This window comes from Phoca vitulina, unplaced genomic scaffold (assembly GCF_004348235.1).
Source record: "Phoca vitulina isolate PV1807 unplaced genomic scaffold, GSC_HSeal_1.0 scaffold17, whole genome shotgun sequence".
Lineage (NCBI taxonomy): Eukaryota > Metazoa > Chordata > Mammalia > Carnivora > Phocidae > Phoca > Phoca vitulina.
The window spans coordinates 28,897,853-28,924,234 of record NW_022589720.1 but is presented as its reverse complement, the minus strand read 5'-3'; the positions used below and the strand labels follow the sequence as shown (position 1 = coordinate 28,924,234).

The 26,382-nt window shown below is 39.5% G+C and overlaps 1 protein-coding gene and 1 pseudogene across 5 annotated transcripts in view; both read left to right on the top strand.

Moving 5' to 3' along the window:
* The first annotated feature begins 3,190 nt into the window (after nt 1–3,190).
* Nucleotides 3,191–4,564, top strand: LOC116639102 (annotated as a pseudogene).
* Nucleotides 4,565–6,745: 2,181 nt separating this feature from the next.
* Nucleotides 6,746–26,382, top strand: part of CPLANE1 (ciliogenesis and planar polarity effector 1) — a 138,124-nt gene continuing 118,487 nt past the window's right edge. For 3 of the 5 annotated variants that reach the window (XM_032415152.1, XM_032415151.1, XM_032415155.1), the window contains exons 1-8: nt 6,746–6,979; nt 15,858–15,987; nt 19,070–19,205; nt 19,320–19,439; nt 19,878–20,110; nt 23,057–23,163; nt 24,616–24,772; nt 25,185–25,288. In XM_032415152.1, the coding sequence (XP_032271043.1) occupies nt 15,907–15,987; nt 19,070–19,205; nt 19,320–19,439; nt 19,878–20,110; nt 23,057–23,163; nt 24,616–24,772; nt 25,185–25,288 (938 nt within the window). In that variant the 5' untranslated portion in view covers nt 6,746–6,979; nt 15,858–15,906. The remainder of the gene's footprint in view (nt 6,980–15,857; nt 15,988–19,069; nt 19,206–19,319; nt 19,440–19,877; nt 20,111–23,056; nt 23,164–24,615; nt 24,773–25,184; nt 25,289–26,382) is intronic. The other 2 variants (XM_032415154.1, XM_032415153.1) reach the window with 1 other exon arrangement.

The window sequence follows — 26,382 nt, the reverse complement described above, 5'->3', positions numbered from 1 at the left end:
CAGAGAGAGACACAGCGAGAGAGGGAACACAAGCAGGGGGAGTGGGAGAGGGAGAAGCAGGCCTGCGGAGCAGGGAGTCCGACATGGGACTCGATCCCAGGACCCTGGGATCATGACCTGAGCTGAAGGCAGATGCTTAACTGACTGAGCCACCCAAGCGTCCCTCTCTCTCTTTCAAATAAATAAATAAAATATTTTTTAAAAAAGAAATAAACAGTAGCTTTCAAAAAAAAAATAAATGGTAGCTTTCAATATATGATATTTATTTTTTTAATTAATTATCTATTTATTTAGGTAATCTCTGCACCCAATGTGGGGCCCAAACTCATCACTCCAAAATCAAGAGTCACATGGCCTACTGACTGAGCCAGCCAGGCACCCCGATATATGATTTTTTAAGAACTGATTTTGAGGCACCTGGGTGTCTCAGTCAGTTGAGCATCCAATTCTCGATTTCAGCTCAGGTCATGATCTCTGGTTTGTGATTTCAGGCCCTGTGTCAGGCTCTGTGCTAGATGTGAAGCCTGCTTGGGATTCTCTCACTACCTCTCCCTCTGCATGCCCCCTCCAAACAAAACAACAAAACGAAACAAAACCCTGATTTTAATTGAAATAACATACAGAATAGCATACAAATCATAGGATAAGTTTTCTCAAAGTGAACACACTTTGTTACCACCCAGTCGAGATATAGAACCTAAAAGCATATATTCTTTCCTATGTCCTATCTTGATAGCGAAGGAATTTGGGCCAGTCTCACTTTTTAACCTACTTTTTTTTCCTCTACATGGGTTGTCTTTTTCCTTTGGATGGCTTTTCCGAAAGTAAAAATACCAACTCCAATTTCTCTTTAAACAGGAGGAGAATTTAGGACTTGAAATAAAGATTTATTTATTTATTTATTTGACAGAGAGAGAGATCACAAGTAGGCAGACAGGCGGAGGGAGAGGGAGAAGCAGGCTCCCTGCTGAGCACGGAGCCCGATTGGGGGGGGGCACGGGGGACACCTATCCCAGGACACTGGGATCATGACCTGAGCCAAAGGCAGACACTTAACCGACTGAGCCACCCAGGCACCCCAGGACTTGAAATTAAAAGGATGCATGTTACAACAGTACTGTTACACTCATCTAAAGATAAAGAACGAACAGCAGATTGGTAAACTATCAAAGCATCCCAGCACAGTTCATCTGTCAGGTTACACAGTTGTTGTGGGTCTCTTTCTGAAGTGTAGCCTCAGGGACGCCTGGGTGGCCCAGTCGTTAAGCGTCTGCCTTCAGCTCAGGTCATGATCCCAGGGTCCTGGGATCGAGCTCCGCATCGGGCTCCTTGCTCAGTGAGGAGCCTGCTTCTCCCTCTCTCACTCCCCCTGCTTGTGTTCCCTCTCTGGCTGTCTCTCCCTCTCTGTCAAATTAATAAATAAAAAACTTAAAAAAAAAAAATGAAGTATAGCCTCAGAAGAGAAATCAGAGGATGAGTCCCTATTACTGAGATGACATATGGATCCATAGTGCTTGCCATGAGAAATAGTCTTTTGTCTCTGACAACTCTGGCAACTCTAACGGATTGCATAATTCAGTTTAATAGTTCCTGTTGAACTGGAAGATGGTCAAAATGACTTCTGGATACTTCTTCATTTTCTGCCCAAGTACTTGATAAATTGACCCTCCAAATGACAAGCAATGGGAAGCATACTTAAAATATAAAATGGCCACATTTCAGGTGACAGGGAAAATCCATGATTAGCTATTGCTACTGCAATCTTGTAACTCACCTTGTCACAGTGATTAGTCTATGACACTTAACTAAAGCCTAAACCAATCAATGCTTTTTTTTTCTTTTTTAGGACAAGGGATTGACTCAAAGTGGTTATGTGACTTAAATTGTTCCAGTCAGAGTGAAGCACAGGTTGAAGAAATAAATCTTTTTTTTCATGTTGGTGCGGTGTCACAGTGTAGGATCTGAGACATCTGTAGCCTTTTGCTACCATAGCAGAAATGATACTTTTAAATAATATTTTGGGAAGGGACGCCTGGGTGGCTCAGTCGTTAAGCATCTGCCTTAGGCTCAGGTCATGATCCCAGGGTTCTGAGATTGAGCCCCGCATCGGGCTCCCTGCTCCACGGGAAGCCTGCTTCTCCCTCTGCCACTCCCCCTGCTTGTGTTCCCTCTCTCTCTGTGTCTCGCTGTCAAATAAATAAAATCTTTTTTAAAAAATAACATTTTGGGAAGTAATTTTATATTCATTAAAATTTGTTGCCTTACATATTATATCAGTCAGGTTCTGAAAAAGGAGCACTAGAAAATGTGTGTTTGTGGTGTGTATTTTTACCGGAATTTGACATTATGCAATCAAGAGAGCTGGTTTAAGTCTCTGTAAGGCTGTTTCTTTGCATCAGATGTTGGAGTTTGAAGTTCATAGAGCAGTCAAGCAGCAAGGGAAGATGGCTGCAAAAGGGAAGAGGGTAAGGACAGGTTGGACCCTATAAGCATGAATTGGAGCTCATGAGGATGGACCAAAACCCATGTCAGTTCTTGTTGCTTCTGACCTTGGTGGTATTGATGTTCTGCAGAAGCTGAGTCCTTCTTCGTGGAGCTAAATACTTACACCTGGCCCAGGAGTTGGAGGCTTTGAAAGAGGACCCAAGGGAAGTTAGAGCAGCTGCAAAGCCAGCAGATAAGTGACCACATATGTGAGCTACAAGACAGCTGCTTCACTTCTGCCCTTGAAATCTCCCATAAGAATCTCCCTTGTGGGGGAAAAAAAAAAAAAAAAAAAGAATCTTCCTTGTGGTCTACTCTGGCTAGAACATACCAGGAGGGGATTCAGCATAGCCAAGTTGACACAGTGCAAAGCTATCATTACTACCCATTTATTGAATCAGTGACATTCACTTCTTTATATGGAAGATAGATATCGGGGTGCCTGGGTGGCTCAGTCAGTTAAGCATCTGCCTTTGGTTCAGGTCATGATCCCAGGGTGCTGTGATGGAGCCCCACGTCAGGCTCTCTGCTCAGTGTGGAGCCTGCTTCTCCTTCTCCCTCTGCCTGCCCCTCCCCTTGTTTGTGCTCTCTCTCTCTGTGTGTCAAATAAATAAATAAAATCCTAAAAAAAAAAAAGATAGATACCACCTAGTTTTTTCACAACAGGTTTGTTGCCAGAACACAGGTGTCATACACCTAAACCAAAATGGGAAAGGAAAAGACTCACATCAACATCATCGCCATTGGACATGTAGAGTCGGGCAAGTCTACCACTACCAGTCATCTGATCTACCAATGTGGTGGGATCGACAAAAGAACTATCGAAAAATCTGAGATGGAGGCTGCTGAGATGGGAAAGGCCTCCTTCACGTATGCCTGGGTCTTGGCTAAACTGAAAGCTGACCGTGAACGTGGTATCACCCTTGATATCTCCCTGTGGAAATTTGAGGCCAGCAAGTACTATGTCCTGATGCCCCAGAACACAGAGACTTTCTCAAAAACATGATTACAGGCATATCTCAAGCTGACTGTGCTGTCCTGATTGTGGCTGCTTGTGTTGATGCATTTGAAGCAGGTATCTCTAAGAACGGGCATGCCCTTCTGGCTTACACACTGGGTGTAAAAAACTAATTGTTGGTGTTAACAAAATGGATTCCACTGAGCCACCCTACAGCCAAAAGAGATACGAGGAAATCATTAAGGAGGTCAGCACCTATATTAAGAAACTTGGCTTCAACCCCAACACAACAGCATTTGTGCCAATTTCTGGTTGGAATGGTGACAACATGCTGGAACCAGGTGCTAACATGCCTTGGTTCAAGGGACAGAAAATCACCCGTAAAGATGGGAATGCCAGTGGAACCACACTGCTTGAAGCTCTGGATTGCAATTGCATTTTGTCACCTACTCGTCCAACTGAGAAACCCTTGCATCTGCCTCTCCAGGACGTCTACAAAATTGGTGGTATTGGTACTGTCCCTGTGGGCCGAGTGGAGACTGGTATTCTTAAACCTGGCATGGCAGTCGTCTTTGCTCCAGTCAATGTTACAACTGAAGTAAAGTCTGTTGAAATGCACCATGAAGATTTAAGTGAGGCTCTTCCTGGGGACAATTGGGCTTCAATGTCAAGAATGTATCTGTAAAACATGTTCATCGTGGCAATGTGGCTGGTGACAGCAAAAATGACCCACCCATGGAAGCAACTGGCTTCATGGCTCAGAGGATTATCCTGAACCAGCCAGGTCAAATCAGTGCTGGATATGCACCTGTGCTGGATTGTGACCCAGCTCACATTGCTTGCAAGTTTGCTGAGGTGAAGGAGAAGATAGATTGTCATTCTGGAAAAAAGCTGGAAGATGGTCCCAAGTTCTTGAAATCTGGTGATGCTGCCATTGTTGATATGTTTCCGGGCAAGCCTATGTATGTTGACAGCTTCTCTGACTATCCTTCTCTGGGTCATTTTGCTGTTCATGACATGAGACAGACAGTTGCTGTGGGTGTCATCAAAGCAGTGGACAAGAAGGCAGCTGGAGCTGGTAAGGTCACCAAGTCTGCCGAGAAAGCTCAGAAAGCTAAATGAATATTATCCTCAATACCTGCCACCCCAGTCTTAATGAGTGGTGGAAGAATGGTCTCAGAACGGTTTGTGTCAATTGGCCATTTAGGTTTAATAGTAAAAGACTGGTTAATGATAACAGTGCATTTGTAAAACCCTCAGAAGGAAAGTAGAATGTTTTCTGGACCATTTGATTTTTTTGTGTGTGTATTTAAGTTATTAGTTTTAAGTTATTAGTTTTTAAAATCAGTACTTTTTAATGGAAACAACTTGACCAAAAATCTGTCACAGAATTTTGAGACCCATTAAAACAAAAGTTTATTTTTTATTTATTTATTTATTTTTAAAGATTTTATTTATTTATTTGACAGAGAGAGAGACACAGCGAGAGAGGGAACACAAGCAGGGGGAGTGGAAGAGGGAGAAGCAGGCTTCCCGCCAAGCAAGAAGCCCGATGTGTGGCTTGATCCCAGGACCCTGGGATCATGACCTGAGCCGAAGGCAGACGCTTAACGACTGAGCCACCCAGGTGCCCCTAAAACAAAAGTTTAATGAGGGGAAAAAAAAAAAAGAAGATAGATACCACCTAACAAAGTTTTCATTTTCAGTTTCAAGTCTCCAAGTAAAATTACTTGATTCTTGGGTGCCAAATTTGCTCTATTTGGCAGAATAATTACTTAATTCTCATAAGTAATTATTTACAATAATAAAAACTTGAACAATGCAATTGAACAAATGGTCAGGAAATATAAAGAGACAATTCATAAAAGGAAAATTACAAATGGAAAGTAAATATTTGAAAAATGTTCAATCTCACTAGAAATCAAAAATGCATATTAAGATAATGAGTTACCATTGTCACCTATTTGACAAAGATTCAAATGAGGCCAATATGCAATGTTCATGATGCTGGAGGCCTGTGAATTAGTATTATGATTAAGAATGTCGATTTTGTAATATACGTATCAGGCTCTACCTTGACTTCACATTTGAATCACCTGGGAAAATATTATTTTATTTTTTAAGTGTGATTTTTATTTTTTTACATTTTAATTCCAGTAAAGACAGGGGAACTTCTAGAGATTTTATTTATTTATTTGAGAGCGAGAAAGAGAGAGCACAAGCAGGGAGAGAGGCAGAGAGAGAGGGAGAAAAGCTCAAGCAGGCTCCACGCCCACAGCCAGCCTGACCCGAGGCTCATCTCACTACCCTGAGATCATGACCTGAGCCAAATCAAGAGTCTACACTCAAAGGACTGAGCCACCTAGGCACTGCTAGACCTGGGGAACTTTTTTTTGACCTGGGGAACTTCTAAACGCAAGACAAACGTGGGTTCTATCCCGGATCAATCAAATCAGAATCTTCAGTAGTGGACCCCAAGTGCCAACATTTTTTTAAAAGCTCTCCAAATAATTCTAATATGCAGCCAGAATTGAGAAACACTAAGTCAAAAACTTTAACATATATATTGACTCATTGTTTCTGATATTAAAGAATAAAACTAGATTGTACACAAATGTTTATGTATGAGAACTTCAGTAATGTTATTATAGTGTAAATGGAGAATGAAGCAAATGCTCAATAAAGAAACATTGTAGAATACAAAACAAAATCTCCCAAACCAGGCCCATGACATCAACGTGTAAGAGAAGGGTGAGGAGGGAAACAGAGCATGCCACTGCCTAAGGCATTAAAATTTAAGTTACAGGAAAAAATGCTTTTTCAGGCTAGACAGAACTCTAGAGCTGCTTGTTGGTGACCCCTGTCCCCAGTCAGTACGCTGGACTAGGACTGGGGCAAAGGAAGCCAAAACTATCGTAAACTAACAAGTCACTAGGATGGCGAGTACAGACACGCTTTCCTGTAGGTTGCACATCTGATCTGTGGAGTGCCTTGTGCGACCCTTTTATTTACGGGTCCTGGGAGGTCTCCACAAGGGAGGTGACATCCCGGGAGTTACACATTAGTCGGCTAGTAAACAGTTCCCGGAAAAGCGCCGCGCAGCTCCTGGGCACTCAAGAGGCCAGCGTCTGAAGCGCGCCGAAGGGATGAACCCCCGGCGGAAGCTGAGGAGACCGGGGGGGCAGTGGGAGCCCGCGCGGGAGTCCGGTAGCGGGAGGCGGAAGCCTGGAGCCGGGAGCTCGGGGCGGCTTGGAAAACGAGGGGCGGGAACACGGAGCGGCAGCGGGAAGAGGAGGAAGGAGGGAGGAGCATCACGAGCTTCCCGCCCGCGCTCCCGGCGCGCGGCGAGCAGGCGCCCTGGCGGTGCCAGCGTCTTCTTCCCCGCCCTCCGCCGTCGCCACGGCTCCGGCTCGCGTCTGGTCTGGGCGAACGGCTGGGCCCTTGGCGGGCGCCCTTCCGCCTCCTCGCCACGCTGCGGGTTTCGCCCTCCGCCTCACCGCGCCTTCCCCGCCTCGGACGGGCGGGGCCCCGACTCAGGTAACTGCCCGCAGATTCCTGCCGCTCACGGCCGCCGCCGCCTCCCCGCACCACCGGGCCGCCGGCGTCCGCGGGCTCCTCGGTCGCTACTTCCACCCTCGCGTCGTGCCCGTCCGCGACCTCCCTCACCCCTCACCCCCCCGCCTTCTGCCGCCGCACCCCGTGCCCTCGTCCTTCCCTCGCGCTCGGCCCTCCCCAGCCTCCCCGCGTCGCCCTCCCGCCGCAGCATCCTCGGGCTGACGGAGGCGCGGGAGCTCCGGGGGCCGGGTCGCCCTCCCGCCGGCGTGGGACGACCTCCGGTGCGCGCCAGCCCTCGGCCGGACCCTGGTCCTCCGGCCTCTGGCGGTCCAGGGGGGCGCCGCGGTGAGCACCCCACGGGGCGGAGGGCCGCCCTCCCTCCCAAGCCTACGCCGCAGGGTCGGGTAGAAAACCCCGGAGGGGTCCCTGGGGATGACCCGGTGATTTGTGCGAGGTGGTCGTGGGGAAGCTTCTGTTTGACGTTCTTTAGTGTAAATTGAGCACTGAGGAATAGATGCGATTTCTTAGGCTCGTCTGTGGTGGAAAAAAACAGAAGAACTTGAATTCTTCTCTGGAAATTGCGTTCGCCAATAAGTTTTGAATAAAGGTACTTTTTTGGGGTAGACTTAACATTTTTCCTCCTAACATATTTTGTGTGATTGAGTTTATTGTTTTTTAAATTTCTTTCTACCATTAACTAATTTTACTCGTTTCGTGATGTTTACTATTATCTGTAGCTTTAGTGTTTTGACTGCCAGTTCTCTATGAGGCAGAAATAATCTTTGCCATAAAACAGGAGGTGAGAACATCTTTTAGAGTTCTAAAAGATGAAAGACCATCCATCATCAAATCCTGTAGGACTCTATCTTTACACCTTGAGCCATCTTTTTATCCTTTACATTTTAGTTGACCATACTTCTGAAATATTTTACTTTTTATTATTATTTTAAAAGCTTTTATTTATTTTATTTATTTGAGAGAGAGAGAGCAAGAGCGGGGTTAGGTGCAGAGGCAGAGGGAGAGAGAGAAGCAGACTCCCAGCTGAGCAGGGAGCCAGATGTGGGGCTCCACCCCAGGACCCTGGGATCATGACCTCAGCCGAAGGCAGATGCTTAACCGATTGAGCCACCAAGGCGCCCCCTTCTGAAGTATTTTAAAGCAAATTCCTGGCATAAATACCTAAGTATATACTGTATCTCTCATATCTAGGAGAGGTAAGCACCCTTAAAAAAAAAAACCCAACCAAACCCAAACCCATAATAGAATTACCACATACCACCAAATATAACATTAATTCCTCAATGTCATCTAATATCCTGTCATATTCAATTTTCATCTTTTTTGAATTTGAAATTCAGGTTTATGGAAAAATTGCAAAAATAACACTAAAGAACTCCTATACTGTTACCCAGTTTGCCTACTTGTTTACGTTTTGCCCATGCTTTTTCCTTCTCTTTATACATGTGCACACACACGTTTTTTTCTGAACTATTTGAGAGTCGATTGCATACATCATCCCTCTTTCTGCCTTGCTATTCAAGTAGTACAATATGTATTTCCTAATGATACTCTTTCATGTAAACAAGTACATTTATCAAATTCATGAAGTTTAACATTGATATGTTACTTTTATCTGTGCTATAGTTCGTATTTCCGGTTATGTCAAGTGTCACAATAATATCCTTTACAACAAATTGTCTTTTCTAGTACAAGATACAGTTCAGGATATTTCATTTCGTTTAGTTGTCTTATACTGTTAATCTTCTTTAGCTTTGAATAGTTCTTGAGCCTTTGTTTCTCAGGATATTGATTTTTTTAAGGACTAATAGCCCATTTATATCAAAGTCTTCAATATGAATTAGTTTCCTCATGAATAGAGTTAGGTTTGAATTTTTTGGTTGGAATACTATATAAATATTATGTCTTTTTCAAATTATCACAATCAGAGGAGCATAATGTCTCCCTCATGTAAGTTTAAGATGTTAATCCGTTTTCTCCACTACCATTTTTTTTTTCCTGTTCACCGTTATTTTTTCCTTTTTTGCAAATTAAGTACAGTTGACCTTTAAAGCACGTGGGGGTTAGGGGTAGGGGTTAGGGGTGCAAACCCCCAATCCCTTGCAGTTGAAAATCTGACTCCCGAAAAACTGAACTACTAATAGCCTACAGTTGGCCATGCCTTACCGTTAACATAAATATTTAACACATATTTTGTATGTTGTATGTATTATATGCTGTATTATAATATAGTAAGCTAGAAAAAAGAAAATGGCATTAATAAAATCATAAGAGAAAATACATTTACAGTACTATACCATATTTATTGAAAAAAAATCTGTGTATAAGTGGATCCTCATAGTTCAAACCTGTGTTCAAGGGTCAGCTGCAGTTGTGGGGAAATACCTCCAGATTATGTAAATATCCTGTGCTTTATCAGAATCCTCCCTCTCCCTCTGCCTCGTTTAGCATCTGTTGATGGTTCCTGAATCAAAATGGTGATTTTCCACATCTATCCACATCTTTCCTGAATCAGTTTTTACTATGATAGTTGTAAAATGATTTTCCACATCTATCCTCAAACCAGTGTGGCCTCATTTATTCTTTATTTAATAGATTGTAACCTGTTGCTCATCTTCTTTATTTTTGATGCTAAGAGTGTCTCAAATTTGACCTGTGGGATTTGGCCCATCTATCTTGGTCCTTTTTCTTTCTTTGAAGATTTTATTTATTTATTTCTTTGAGAGAGAGAGTGCGCGCGCGTGCATATGTGCACGCAAGGTGGGGATAAAGGGGGGCGGGGAGTGGGAGGGGGAAAGAATCCCAAGCAGACTCTGTCCTCACAGCATGGAGCCCTAGGTGTGGCTTGATCCCATAACCCTGAGACTATGACCTAAGCTGAAACCAAGAGTCGGATGCTTAACTGACTGAGCCACCCAGGCACCCCTTGGTCCTGTTTCTTTTTTTTTTTAAAGATTTTTTTATTTATTCATTTGAGACACAGATACGGAGAGAGAGAGAGCATGAGCGGGGGGGAGACAGAGGCAGAGGGAGAAGCAGGCTCCCTGCTGAGCAGAAAGCCCGATGCGGGGCTTGATCCCAGGACCCTGGAATCATGACCTGAGCCGAAGGCAGACGCCTAACCATCTGAGCCACCCAGGCGCCCCGGTCCTGTTTCTTTTTGACATGCCCCCATTATATGTTTGCTTCTTTACTTTGGAACAAGATGTTCAGGGCCATCTGTGTCCTTCACTATCTCTGCCCTGAAATCAGCTGTTTTTTCAAGGAGCCCTGGTTTCTCTTTTTTTTTTTTTCTTTTTTTTTAATATTTTATTTATTTATTTGACAGAGAGAGTGTCAGACAGCAAGAGGGAACACAAGCAGGGGGAGTGGGAGAGGGAGAAGCAGGCTTCCCGCTGAGCAGAGAGCCCGATGTGGGGCTCGATCCCAGGACCCTGGGATCATGACCTGAGCCGAAGGCAGACGCTTAACGACTGAGCCACCCAGGCGCCCAAGGAGCCCTGGTTTCTCTTACTGAGGAATGGTACTTAGAAACCAAAATCTGGGGGTGCCTGGGTGGCTCAGTTGCTTAAGCATCTGACTTCGGCTCAGGTCATGATCTCGGGGTCCTGGGATCAAGCCCCACGTCCTGCTCTGTGTTCAGCAGGGAATCTGTTTCTCCCTTTCCCTCTGCCCCTACCCCGCTTGTGCTTTCTCTCTCTCAAATGAGTGGGTAGAATCTTAAAAAAAAAAAAGAAAGAAAAGAACCCAAAATCTGGGTGCTAGGTTTGCTCATTGCTACTAGAGTGTCACTGCTTCTATAGGCCCTTTTATTTTTTTTATTTTTATTTTTTAAAAGATTTTATTTATTTATTTGACAGAGATAGAGACCGCAAGAGAGGGAATACAAGCAGGGGGAGTGGGAGAGGAAGAAGCAGGCTTCCCGCTGCGCAGGGAGCCCGATGCGGGGCTCGATTCCAGGACCCCGGGATCATGACGTGAGCGGAAGGCAGATGCTTAACGACTGAGCCACCCAGGCGCCCCTCTATAAGCCCTTTTAGAAGACAGAGCTAGAAATCATGAGTTTTTATACTGATTATCTCTAGTTCTTATCCAGCCCCTTAGGGCTCTTCTTTACCTTTCCCCATTCTTTAATTGTTTTCCATTTCTTCTACAGTGAAAGTACTGGCTCCCATCAACAGATATATATATTCATTTCCTCAGTCCCACCATACACAAAAAATAGCTTCATAATTTCTATACTCCTACCCCTAGGAAAAACAGACCTACTAAGAAGAATTTGAGATTTGTTTGTAGTTCTTTTTATCTTCAGTTTGAGTCAAAATACTGTATTTAAAAGTTACTTGAATTAATCCTTTTTCTTTTGATTGTGGTTATTTTACTCATTTGAAATATAGTCGGATTTGCTTCTCTTTGTATTAGGTTTTATGTCCCCCCCATTCTTGTTTATTAATGTAATTCTAAAAGTCAAAACTATATAGAAAGTTGTATTAAGTATCCCTCTCTCCCTTGCTTTTCCACTTTGCCATCCCCACACCATGGTAGTTAACCTATTTTATTCATTTGTTTTATTTTTCTGTTTCTTTCTGCAAAATTAAATGATGCATATGTTATTTTCATCTCCTTAATACAAAGTAGCATACTAGGTATACTCTTTTTTTTAAAGTAGACTCCACACCCAACGTATGGCTCAAACTCAAGTTCAGGAGTTGCTTGCTGTACCAACTGCGCCAGGCAGAGACCCGTATATATGCACTTTTTCACTTTACTTTTCTCTTTTTTTTTAAAGAGTCAGTGAAGCTTGTTTTATTTATTAAAATATTTATTTGTCAGTGAGCAAGGAGCCAGATGTGGGACTTGATCCCAGGACTTCGGGATCATGACCTGAGCCAAAGGCAGATGCTTAACCGACTGAGCCACCCAGGCATCCCTGCACTTTACTTTTTTACATTAACAATATATTTTAGGGGGCACCTGGGTGGCTCAGTTGGTTAAGCGACTGCCTTCGGCTCAGGTCATGATCCTGGAGTCCCGGGATCGAGTCCCACATCGGGCTCCCTGCTCAGTGGGGAGTCTGCTTCTCCCTCTGACCCTCCCCCCTCTCGTGCACGTGCGCTCTCTCTCTCATTCTCTCTCAAATAAATAAAAATCTTTAAAAAACCCCAAAAAACAACAAAAAATATATTTTAGAAATCACAGTTCATAGAGATCTTCCTTTTTTTTTTTTTTTGATATCTTCCTTATTTTTGGCAGCTGCTGAATATCTATTTCTAACTGGTTTATTTAAATTAAGGTCCAAAAAAGATCTTCACATATTGCTTTTGGTTATTATGTCTCTTAATACTCCCCTCCTTATGTATATGCATATCTATATCTATATAATAATATCCAGTTTCTCCCCCTTGCCCCCCTTTAAAAAAGATTTTATTTATTTATTTATTTTAGAGAGAACACATGTGAGTGGGGAGAGGGGCAGAAGGAGAGTGAGAGAAAGAGAGAATCTCAAGCAGGCTCCGCACTGAGTGTGGAGCCCAGCTTGGGGCTTTATCTCACAACCCTGAGATCATTGACCAGCGCTGAAATCAAGAGTCAGATGTTTGGGGCGCCTGGGTGGCTTAGTCGGTTAAGTGCCTAACTCTTGATTTCGGCTCAGGTCATGATCCCAGTGTCCTGGGATTGAGCCCTGCATCGGGCTCCCTGCTCAGCGGAAAGCCTGCTTCTCCCTCTCCCACTCCTGCTTGTGTTCCCTCTCTCGCTGTGTCTTTCTCTGTCAAATAAATAAATAAAATCTTTAAAAAAGTCAGATGTTTAACTGACTGAGCCACCCAGGTGCCCCTCTCCCCCTTCCCTTTAAAATACCATTTGTTTGTTGAAGAAACTGTATCATTTATCCTATAACATTTTTTACATTCTGAATTTGGTTGATTTTATTCTCCTTTGTGTATTTAGTATGTTCCTTTATTTTCTTTATTTCTTGTCAATTGGTATTTAGAGTCAGATACAGATTAAGGTTCAGTTTTAAATTTTTTATCTTTTTAAGAATATTCCAGTGGTGCCTTTGTGTCTGCCTTTGGCTCAGGTCGTGATCTTGGGGTCCTAGGATTGAGGGCAATTAGTGGGGAGTCTACTTCTCCCTCTCTTTCTACCCCTCCCCACCCACTGCTCATGCACACTCTCTTTCAAATCAAATCTTAAAAAAAAAGAATATTTCATAGATAGGTCTGTGTACTTCCCATCTACATAGCAACATAACAGGAGGAATATGTCTTTTTCTCATAGTTAGTAATTTTAAGATTGTAGGCCATGTCAGTACATCTAATAAAGTTCTCCATCTACTTTCACCAAATAGTCTTAGCAACCACTGACACTGTTGACTAGATCTGTTATTTCATTAGGAACTGCAAATGATGCTTTTCTAATGAAATCATTCCTCTTGCATTTGGCTAGCTTTTCTTTAAAAAGATAGATAGATTGATTGATTGATTGATTTATGATTTTATTTATGATTTTATTTATTTACTTGACAGAGAGAGAACACAAGTAGGCAGAACGGCAGGCAGAGGGAGAGGGAGAAGCAGGCTTCCCGCTGAGCTGGGAGCCAGACGTGGGCCTCGATCCCAGGACCCTGGGATCATGACCCAAGCCGAAGGCAGCCGCTTAACTGACTGAGCCACCCAGGCGCCCCGATTTATTTATTTTAGAGAGAGTGTGTGTGCACAAGCAGGGGAGGAGCAGAGAGGGGGAGGAAGAGACTCGAAAGCAGGCTCCCTGCTGAGTGCAGAGCCCCAAATCGGGGCTCCATCCCATGACCCTGAGATCATGACCTAAGCCGAAATCAAGAGTTAGGCGCTTAACCAACTGAGCCACCCAGGCACCCCTGGTTAGCTCTTTTTAAAGAATTTCTTGGGCGCCTGGGTGGCTCAGTTGGTTAAGCGACTGCCTTTGGCCCAGGTCATGATCCTGGAGTCCCGGGATCGAGTCCCGCATCGGGCTCCCTGCTCAGCAGGGAGTCTGCTTCTCCCTCTGACCCTCCCCCCTCTCATGTGCTCTCTCTCTCTCTCAAATAAATAAAATCTTTAAAAAAAAAAAAGAATTTCTTTTATTTATTTTTATTTATAATTTTATTTATATTTAAAGTTTATAAAAATGGTGTGTCAGGAAGTCGTCATTTAGATTATTAGGGTTCTAAGCAATTGAAAAACAATGTTACAGTATAAAATATGAGGATGGCTAGCATCTTAATAGGTCCTCTTTGCTATACTTGAATAGTTTTTTTTTTTAAGCTTATTTTATAAAAAAATTCAGCTACTTTCTTTTTAAAGATGACATTAATGATACCAAATAAATTCAACTTTTTTGGATTTCATAAACTAGAATTAGGAATATAGAATTTAAAAAAAAGGAAAGAATAAGGCTATGATTGAATATAGGCCAATGGCCAAATTACATATGATTTCTCAATTTTTTTTTTTTTAAGATTTTATTTATTTATTTGACAGAGACACAGCGAGAGAGGGAACACAAGCACGGGGAGTGGGAGAGGGAGAAGCAGGCTTCCCGCAGAGCAGGGAGCCTGATGCGGGGCTTGATCCCAGGACTCCGGGATCATGACCTGAGCCGAAGGCAGATAGATGCTTAACGACTGAGCCACCCAGGCGCCCCATGATTTCTCAATTTTAAAAATTAAGAAAATTAATTTGGAACAGTCAGAAACTTATAGGAAAATTGCATATATAGTACAAGGAACTATTTTTCATGAATCATTTGAGAGTGAGTGACAAACTGATGGTCTCTTACCTCTGAATATTTTAGTGTGTATTTTCTGCAAACAAGGAAATTACCTACATATGTGGAAGACACCCATCAAAATCAGAAAATTAACATTCATACATTACAACCATATCATCCTTAGTTTCTATTCAAGTTTTTCCGGTTGCCAATATTGTCCTTTATCATGAAAAGATAAAATTTACAATTACTCATTGCAACTCAGTTATCAGGTTTTCCACTTGACCAGTTTCTTGATCTTTTTCCCAACTTCCATAACCTTGAAACTTTTGAAGATTTCAGATCAATTATTTTGTAGGATGTCCCTCAATTTGGGTTTGCCTAATACATCCTTGTGATTAGATTCAGGTTATGTATCTTTAGCTCATGTGTTACAGAGACCTTTTTCTCATTTTATGTATTAGGTGACATATGATCTCCAGTTGTCCCATTTCTGATAATTTTCATTTTGATCACTGGATTACATGGAGTCTGCCTGGCTTCTTTATTATAAAGTTACTCTTTTCTTTTTTGCAATTAATGAGTACTTTATAGTGTATTTTTATACTTTGAAACAATGTAAATATACCATTTTTAATAAAATGTTCAATTGATTAGTTTACTTATTATATGGATTCATGGTTTCCTCTTTTTAAGGTAAGATATTGAGAATGCATTTAGTATCTCATATCTCAAATAGTTTTCAATGAGAGAGGTGTGAAAGTCACAGTATAAAAAGAGCATGTGGGATGGGAGATACTGTTGTGGCCATCTTTGGGTAATACAACCTATGGCACTGAGAAAAGCATAGAAACTTTATCGTCAAGATCTTTTCCTAGTTTATTTTTATTTTATTTTTATTTTTATCTTTATAGTCTGAGAAAAAAACTTGTGAAAAAAAGCAAATACATTTTGCCTAACTGAGATACAAGATACTAAATGCATTCTCAATATCTTACCTTAAAAGAAGAGTTAAATTGAGCTATGAAAAAGTAATTTACTTTGTGAAAATTCTAAATTAAGATGCTTAGTAAATCTTATGGGCTATTTATTATTATTATTTTTTTTTTTACAGCATCTGGTGGACTGTTTTTACTTAATTGGTCATTGTTATCTTAACAAGCATGGAGATAAGGTTAGAAGTTTTAACATCAACAAGTATCAAGCAGAAAAAGCCCTGGCCACGAGTCTCCTGGTTGGGACAGGTAGGTTTTTCTTTCTTCATACAATACCAGCTGTAATAATGTGTCAAATGTATACTTTGCCTCTAAGCTAGAATGTTCTGTGGTCTTAAACCACCATCTTTAGAAGGATCACGTGCTCACAGAACAGGATTTTTGTGTTTGTTTTTGTTTTTTTATGGGAGCAAGTTAGCTTTTCCAGAAAGTTAAATGGTCTAAAAGAAGTATTTTACTTTGAAAAATTTTTTTTGTCTTATTATGTTTAAGGTTGAGATGGCATATATCAAGGGGAGGTTTTTTTTTTAGGATTTTATTTATTAATTTGAGAGAAAGAGAGAGAGAACATGAGCGGGGGGAGGGAGAGGGAGAAGCAAGCAGCCTCCCTGCTGAGCATGGAGCATGATGTGGGGCCCCATCTCAGGATCTTGATATCATGACCTGAGTCAAAGTCTGATGCTTTACTGACTAAGCCACCCAGTTGCCCTCAAAGGGAGTTTTTTAATGAAAAATTTTAATTTAAATATAATTAACATAACAATATTATACTAGTTTGAGGTGTATAACATTGTCTACAATTCTGTGCATTACTCAGTGCTCCTCACAGTAAGTATAGTCGCCATCTGTCACCAGACAACACTATTACAATGTTATTGAGTATATACCCTGTACTGTACTTTTCATCTGTGTAACTTATTTATTTATGACTGGAACTCTATACCTCTTAATCTCCTTCAAGGATTTTGCCCATCTCCCCACTCATCTCCCCTCTGGCAACCTCCAGTTTGTGCTCTCTCTCTCTGACAAATAAATAAACAAATAAAATCTTAAAAAAAAAATCCAGTAGTGGAATTAGTGGATCATATGGTATTTCTATTTTTAATTTTTTGAGGAAACTCCATACTGTTTTCCACAGTGGCTGCACCAATTTAAATTCCCACCAACAGTGCACAAGAGTCCTTTTTTCCTTCACATCCTTGCCAAACACTTGTTATTTCTGGTTTGTTTGTTTAAAAGATTTTATTTGTAAGTAAGCTCTATACCCAACATAGGGCTCAAACTCACAACCTGAGACCAAGAGTCTCATGCTCCACTGACTGAGCCAGCCAGGTGCCCCTTTTGTCTTTTTTTTTCTTTAAAGATTTTATGTATTTATTAGAGCGAGAACACGAGCAGGGAGAGGGGCAGAGGGAGAGCCAGAGAATCTCAAGCAGATTCCCCGCTGAGCATAGCCCAATGCGGGGCTAGAACTCGATATCATGACCTGAGCCAAAACCAAGAGTCCGATGCTTAACTGAGCCACCCAGGCACCCCTCTGCTTGTCTTTTTGATTCTAGTCATTCTGATAGGTGCTAGGTGATACATCTCAGTGTGGTTTTGATTTGCACTTCCCTGATGATTAGTGATATTGAGCATCTTTTTATGTATCTGTTGGCCATCTGTATGTCTTTTGTAGAAAAATGTCTATTCAGGTCCTCTGCCCATTTTTTAATTGGATTATTTGGGTTTTTTTGGTGTATAGTTATATAATTTCTTTGTATACTTTGGATTTTACCCCTTACCAGACATATCATTTGCAAATGTCTTCTCCCATTCAGCAGATTGCCTTTTTGTTTTGTTGATGGTTCCCTCCTGCATGGTGCAAAAGCTTTTTATTTTTGTATAACCAGAAGGGAATATTTAATCTTCTGAACCTTTCCTTACTGGAACAGTCAGTGGAGTGTTTCCTCCCATTGTGATTTTCATGAGTATTCAATAAAAGTGCCCCTTAGAACTTAGAATAAAGATGGGCCAAAATATACCAGCAATCCAGGAATACCATTTACAATATATGGGATAGATTCCTCACCTTAGGGAAAGTTGGCAAACCTATAAAATCCTCTTAGAATATGTAATAATTATGAAAATTTAAAAATTTGGTGTTTAGAGTCATTTCCTATGAGAAATTGTATTTTTAACTTCCTCTAGAACAGTGTCTCTTGAACTTTGCAGTGGTTCAGAATCATCTGGTGATGCCCAACCCAGGGCTTGAACTCACAACCCTGAGATCAAGACCTGAGCTGAGATTGAGTCAGATACTTAACCAACTGAGCCACCAGGCACGCCTTTACCTGGTGATGTTTTTATTTATTTATTTATTTAAAAGATTTTATTTATTTATTTGAGAGAGAGAGCACATGAGAGGGGGCAGGGTCAGAGCAGGGAGCCCGATGCGGGACTCAATCCAGGGACTCCAGGATCATGACCTGAGCCGAAGGCAGTTGCTTAACCAGCTGAGCCACCCAGGCGCCCTGGTGATGTTTTTAAAACAAGTGTTGGGCCCCACTCCCAGAGTTTCTGATTGAGTAGTTCTGGGTGGAGAGTGTGCATTTCTAACAGGGTCTCAGGTGTTGCTGATAATGTTGGTTAGGTGGTACTTTGAAAACCACTGCCCTAAAATATATGAAAACACAGTTCATTCAAAACAGCATGCTTTTTCTAGATAATAAAAAATGATCAGAACCTGGGTTTTATAAATTTCAGAAGCCATATCTGTTTTAATCTAGGTAAATAATTTAAAAACTTGCCCATACTACTGTTCAAATTGATGAAATTAAACAACACATAACTCAATTTTGGCTAGCAGAATTAGAAGACACTCCTATAATTTTATTTATTTATTTAAAAGATTTTATTTATTTGACAGAGACAAAGCGAGAGAAGGAACACAAGCAGGGGTAGTGGGAGAGGGAGAAGCAGGCTTCCCGCGGAGCAGGGAGCCCGATGCGGGGCTCCATCACAGGACCCTGGGATCATGACTTGAGCCAAAGGCAGACGATTAATGACCGAGCCACCCAGGTGCCCCAACACTCCTATAATTTTAAAGGTCAAAAAGATCTAGATGCAACCATTAGATTATTCTACCTAGTAATTCTATTAAGAAGTATTTTAAGATAGAATGAAAAAAATCTCCAGGTTACCTAATCAACCTTATTGTTCATTTTATTATTTGTGGTACAAGTATATAATCTTTCTTGAATGTCACTTTATTTTCCTTTCTGGGATTATTTAGCTTGGAGGTTGAATTAACTTCTGGAACCTCTTAAGTCTCACATGTTTCTTCTCTTAGGAAGATGAAGCTATTTTTCTTTTGGATGATAAATTCATAAATGAAATTAATTTGCTGTCAGGAAGAACAAAGAAGAAAATTCCTTGTCTGCAGCCTTTACTGAAGGATGTTATTGTCCTAACAACATCCAGTAATGGTTAAGTAATACTGATATTTTCAAAAGGCTAGATTAATTGTGTTTGTTCATAATTTGGGGTAATATCAAGGGAAATATTAGATTATAAGTATTGTATTTCCTTTTTGGAAACAGATGCCTGGCTGGCTGGGGTACTCACTACAGGGGAGCTTTTTCTTTGGAACAAAGATCAAGATTGCTTGAAAACTATACAGACAACTGAAGAGCCTAAGAAAATGATTCAAGTTGCAGTAGGTAGGAGTTTTTTATTTACTTAAATTGGTTTACTTGGTAAATAGAAGGAAAAGAAGATGAAACATTTTCCTATTCCTATTTTAAAAACACATCTCTGTATGTGTGCATATATATATCTGTATAGATAGAGAATATATACATATATGTTTTCTTATATATGTATGAATTTTTTTGGTGGTGTTCATTTGTGATACTTAGATTCATCTTGAAGAAAAGTGTGGCCTATCATATCTGATAACAATGGGTTCCTAATATCATGTAACAAATACATGATAAATGTTACTATTATTTGTATTTTTAATTTATTAGTTGTGCCTTAGCTTTATCCTGAGTGGACGCATCATTTAGGTTTCTTATTGTCAGAATAGATAAATTATGTACTTTCTGGGAAGAATTCAGACTTCAGAAGTTTAATTAACTTTTTTTTTTTTTTTTAAGCAAGCTCCTTGAGACTGTACTTGTATGTATCTGGAAATGGGAAAAGAGTTCTGCTTGTAACTCCTTCTGGATGCATATTTCTTTGGGAATATTTGGAATTCAAGAATATCTTCTCTTCTAAAAGCCCTTCATTGGTAGGCCAGTGGTCTCAGATCATATCTGAAGAAGCAGTTCATTTGCCTTCTAATGAAGATAAAGAAGCTGTAGTGCATGCTGTTTTTATAAAAAACGAGGTAAAATCCAAATCAGACAGGGTGTTATAGAAGTTGAGATCTCAGACTCTAAGAACAGACACTATTTGTGAAGCTATTGAGCAGAGTGTGTAAAGCATTGTTCTGTATCTTTAGTCATCATTAATTGTCACAGTAAATATGAAATTATTGTGGAAAAAATATTTTTACATTTCTTGGTCATATTTTTTAAAATGCTTATTAAAAATGATTTGAACTCCACCAAAAAAACTACTAGAACCGACAAATGAATTCAGTAAAGTCATAGGATATGAGATGAATATATAGAAATCTCTTGCATTTCTCTACACTAGTAATGATGTAGCAGAAAGAGAAATTAGGAGAACAATTTCATTTATAATTGCACCAAAAAGAATAAAATACCTAAGAATAAACTTAACCAAGGAGGTGAAAGATCTGTACTCCAAAAACTATAAAACACTGATTAAAGAAATTGAAGATAACACAAACAAATGGAAAGATATTCCATGCTCATGATTGGAAGAATGAGTATTGTTAAAATGTCCATACTACCCAAAGTAGTCTACAGATTTAATGCAATCCCTATCAAAATACCAACATTTTTCAAAGAGAACAAATAACCCCACAATTTGTATAGAACCACAAAAGACAAAGTGATCTTGGAAAAGAAGAACAAAGCTGTAGGTAATCAAAACAGTATGGTACTGGCACAAAAATAGACACATAGCTCAAGAAACAGAATAGAGAATCCAGAAATAAACCCATGTATATATGGTCAATTAGTTTATGAGGAAGGAGGCAAGAATATATAGTGGGGAAAAGACAGTAGTCTCTTCAACAAATGGTGTTGAGAAAACTGGACCATTTTCTTACACCACAAAAAAATAAACTCAAAATGGATTAAAGACCTAAATGTGAGACCTGAAACGATAAAATTCCTAGAAGAAAGCGTAGGCAGTAATTTCTTTGACAACAGCTTTAGAAACATTTTCCTAGATACATCTCCTCTGGCAAAGGAAACAAAAGCAGAGTTAAACTATTGGGAGTACACAAAAAATAAAAAGCTTTTGCACAGGGAAGGAGGAAGCCATCAACAAAACAAAAAGGTAACTTGTTGAACTGGAGAAGATATTTGCAAATATTTCTGTTAAGGAGTTAATATCCAAAGTATACAAAGAACTTACACAACTCAACACCAAAAACCCACAAATAATCCAATTAAAAAATGGGCAGAGGACTTGAATAGACATTTCTCTACAGAAGACATACAGATGGCCTCAGTTACATGAAAAGATGCTCAACATCACTAATCATCAGGGAAGTGCAAACCAAAACTACACTGAGATATATCACCTAACACCTGTCAGAATGACTAGTCTCAAAAGGCAAGAAATAACACGTGTTTGACAAGGATGTGGAGAAAAGAACCCTTGTGCACTGTTGGAAATATAAATTGGTGCAGCCACTGTGGAAAACAGTATGGAGTTTCCTCAAAAAACTAAAAATAGAAATACCATATGATCCACTAATTCCACAACTGGATATTTACCCAAAGAAAAAAAAAACACTAATTCGAAAAGACATATGCACCTCTATGTTTATTGCAGCATTATTTACAGTAGCCAAACTATGGAAGCAACCCAGTGTCCATCAATAGGTGAATGGATAAAGAAGATGTGGTATATATAAAAAATGGAATATTACTCAGTGATAAAAAAGAATGAGATCTTGCCATTTGTGATGACATAGATGGACCTAGAGGGTATAATGCCAAGTGAAATAAGTCAGTCAGAGGACAAATACCCATGACTTCACTTACATGTTGAATCTAAAAATCAAAATGAACCACTACCACCACCAACAACAAAATAAACAGATTCTTAAATACAGAGAACAAACTAGTGGTTACCAGAGGAGAGGTGGGTGAGAGGTGGGTGAGGGGTGGGTGAAATAGATAAAGGGTATTAAGAGCACAGTTGTCTTGATGAACACTGAGAAATGTGTAGAATTGTTGAATCATTATATTGTACACTCAAAGCTAATATAATACTGTTAATTATACTTAAAAAATGGTTTAAGTTAGAGCTTCCTTTTTCTTTCCCTAGTTTCACTTTTCCCTAGTTTTAAGTTTTATTTACTTTTATTTATTTATTTTTGAGTATAGTTGACCCAGTGTTACATTAGTTACAGGTATACAACATGGTGATTCAACAACTCTTTGTGTTATGCTGTGCTTACCACAAGTATGGTCACCATCTGTCACTATGCAAAACTATTACAGTACCATTGATTATATACTGTATGCTCTACCTTTTATTCCCATGACTTGTTACATAACTGGAAACCTGTACCTACCACTCCTCTTCACCCATTTTGCCCATCCCCCTCCCCCTCCCCTCTGGCAGCCAGCAGTTTGTTCCCTAGGACTGATTCTGTACTTTTCCTTAGTTTCAAAATATAACTAGTTTAATAATTGAAAAAGCTAGAATTGGTGATACTAAGTAAGACATTGAATTTCCAAGAAAGAACCTATTCATTAGCTAAAAAACATAAATAGCTGCATGCATTCTTTGTATGTATGGACCAACATTTCATTACCCAATCCACTATTGTTAGAAATCGCGTTTTGAAATTTTATTTTCCTCTACCTTCCTCCACCTCTAGGTAGTGCCCTAATTTAAATAATATATAACTATTAAATAAGAGAAAAATACATAAGAATATATAAGAATCTTTCCAGTAATAGTCACAGTAAATGGCATTGTTTTCTTGGGGCATGCCTCTGGCTCAGAAATAAATTACTTCTTCTTTTTTTTTTTTAACTATTTATTCTTGAGCCTAATGTTAAGAATAAAAATACAAGCAGGATTTCCATATTTTATTTTATTTATGATAAATACATGTTCTATATATTTTGATTTATTTTCAGATGAGTTATATACTAAAGTTTATTAAATTTATCTACAGTTATTTGGAGATTGCTGCTTGTGTTCGTTTACTTTTTATTCTGGAGAATGTCTGAAGTTGACATTTCTGGCAATTCGGTGGCATGAAAATGTATTTACACCTATAAGGTAAGGTGAAGATTTCATTCTTCCTTATTTTTTATCCCTTTTACAGCAATATTTTTACTCCCATAAAAACATAATAAGATTAGTTAAATGAAATGTGAATTTGAACTTACGAGATTTTACAAAGGTGTTCTTCCCATAAATACTTTATTTTGTTTTCATTTTAAATGTTTGTTTACTCTAGGTTTTTCTTGTTTTTGTTTTGTTTCCTTTCTTGGAAATGAGAACATGTAAAAGGTAAGAAAGGTTGTGGTATAGAGATAGCTATTTCGAAAAATAATTCAATTGAATTTTAAAAGGGACATAATTTGAATTTACTACTGTACCTTTTAAATGCTCAAGTACTTTTTAAATTAAAAAATAGTTTTATTGGGGCGCCTAGGTGGCTCAGTCAATTAAGCATCTGCCTTCGGCTCAGGTCATGATCCCAGGGTCCTAGGATCGAGCCCCACATCGGGCTCCCTGCTCAGTGGGGAGTCTGCTTCTCCCTCTGCCTGCAGCTCCCCCTGCTTGTGTGTTCTCTCTCTCTCTCTCTCTCTCAAATAAATAAATCTTTTAAAAAATTTAAAAAATAGTTTTATTTAGGGGTACCTGGCTTTGTTTAGGGGTACCTGGCTGACTCAGAAGACCATGCCATTCTTGATCTTGGGGTTGTGAGTTTGAGCCCACGTTGGGGGTAGGGATTACTTAAATAAAATAAATAAATAAAAATAAAATAAACAGTTTTGTTTATTCTAAAAAACCCAGTAATAATACAGAGTGCATTAAAAGCATAAAATGCCTGGGTAGGATTTAGTAAAATAGTGTGATTTTTTTTTGCTTATTTTCTTCATTTTCATATGCTAACAGTACTTTATTAAAATATAATTTATATAAAGTAAAATGAAAAAATCTTAAGTGTATAATGAGGTGGATTTTGATAAATGTATGTATAACCATGCTCATATCAAATATAGAATATTGCCACTATTTTATTTTATTTTTATTTTATTTTATTGTTTATTTTTTTGTATGGAAGTTTCATGCCCAGCGTGGAGCCCAACGTGTGGCTTGAACTTAAAACCCAAGAGTCGCAGGGTCTACCACCTGAGCCAGACAGGCACCCCAGAACATTGCCACTATTTTAAAAATCCTTTCTTTTCTACCTATTTAATTTCTGTAAAAATGTTTATAGTAATGTAGAAATATGTGTCACCTGAACCTTTCATCAAAGCAGATGTATTTGGGGTTGACATGGAACATGCCATTACTAACAAAATGCTGATATTGAACTTGTTTAACTGGCAACTGCTCTTTTGTGCCTTGGATGAAACTTCTGAACAGTTGCTAAAAGGCCCCCTAATATTTGTGCACATATAGGAATTTAGTTGGACTCTTAAGTTTTTTGTGATGAACTAAATATTAATTTAAAAGTTACCATATTTCCTATTTTCAATTATTTCATTACTTTCTTAGATCATTGCCATACCATGTTCATTGGGCACAACAAAACTGCCTTCTGTGCAGTCTGGTTCCTAAATGTGAATCAGTAAAGTCAAGAGGAGCTCTACTTTCTGCCTTTTCAAGAGATGGTGTTACCCTGGCAGTAACTCTTAATCAGAAAGACCCAAAGGTCAGTAAATGTAATCTGTCTTGGAAGTAACCTATAAAAGAGTTTAGTCCAGTTTGGAGTTCCTTGTTTTTTAATAACTACTTTATGTTTTTTAAATTGGTGTTTTCTGATCCAATTTAACATTGTAGATTGGTAAAGTTATTTAAACTAGCTGCTGTAATTTCAAAACTTGACCTTCAGAAGTGAAAAGAGGGTAGCAAAAAGGAACAAAAAAGGGCAAAGTGGTAACTGATGGCCTTAAAATATAGTATAAAAGGGCGTGGAGTTTTAGTTTTCAGTATTGTTTTGCCAGTTAGGAAAGACTTCCAGGATAGTTTATTGATATAATAATAGTCTCTAGGTCTCTAGAATTAAAAGTAATGATTAAAATAAAATAATTTAATGGTTTTGTTGTCTTTTTTTTTCTTTTTAGGCAACTCAGGTATTGTTTATAAACACACTGAATTTTGTTACTCTCTGTGGTAGCCTGAGAGGATGTAGTAATAAGAATCCTGTGGTCCCAGCTACACTTATCAGGTAAGAACACTTGTGTTTCTACATATTGTTTTTATTTTCCAATAGTTTAATAAGTTTAAGGCTCTGATAATTCAAAAGGTATCTAAATAGGTATTTAGATAGATAATGCAATTTCCTTTCAGCATTTGTGCTTGATAGATTCTAAAATTGCTTTATGTAAGGAAAATCCTACTTTAAGAAAGGGTCTTGGTAGGGTGGAGGATACATGAACATATTTTCTTTTCTCTTTTATTTTTTCCTGTGTTGTCTCAGGAGGAGTGGGGTTACAACTGGGTAGGGAACTATTGAGCTTAATTAGAGACCAAAATGAAAATAACCTGGATTGGGAAAACCGTTATGTACTCAGGGAGGCTGAGGTGTTTAGCATTTTAAACAAAGTTGGCATGCTCTGCATGTAGGTTAATAGCAACACAAGTCAGCATAAGTCATGATTTTGGATGGCACATGAGCCACTACCAGATTTCCTCTTGGACTTCTTAATTTCATTTTCTGAACACTTTTCTGTGCTGTTCTCTGAATTTCCAAAGTTTTCAGGTCTATCTAGCCTTGCCTCTTCATTTTCTTTCCCTCTCCAAAAGTTCCTTTCTAAAGGTATTACTCATTCTTACACCTGAAATTTTTTTTAAAGATTTTATTTATTTATTTGACAGAGAGAGAGAGACAGTGAGAGAGGGAACACAAGCAGAGGGAGTGGGAGAGGGAGAAGCAGGCTTCCCGCTGAGCAAGGAGCCCAATGCAGGACTCGATCCCAGGACCCTGGGATCATGACCTGAGCCGAAGGCAGACGGTTAACCACTGAGCCACCCAGGTGCCCCTTACACCTGGATTTAATACAACATCATGTCTCAACTATACTTCAATAAAATAAATAAATGAAAGTATTATTGGTCTCAATGCGGTGGTCTGCTTGACTTAGAGTGTCTGTCATAATTTACATGAGGAGCTACTTTTTGTCTCTATGAAAGATTAATATTACCAGATAGTTCAGGAGTAGTAAGGATGGCTTTGGGAGGAGGAAGTCTGCTGCTGCATGGAACTCTGGCAAACTGCAAAGACGACAGGTGGGGTATTGATCTTTAAATCTATCAGTGGAT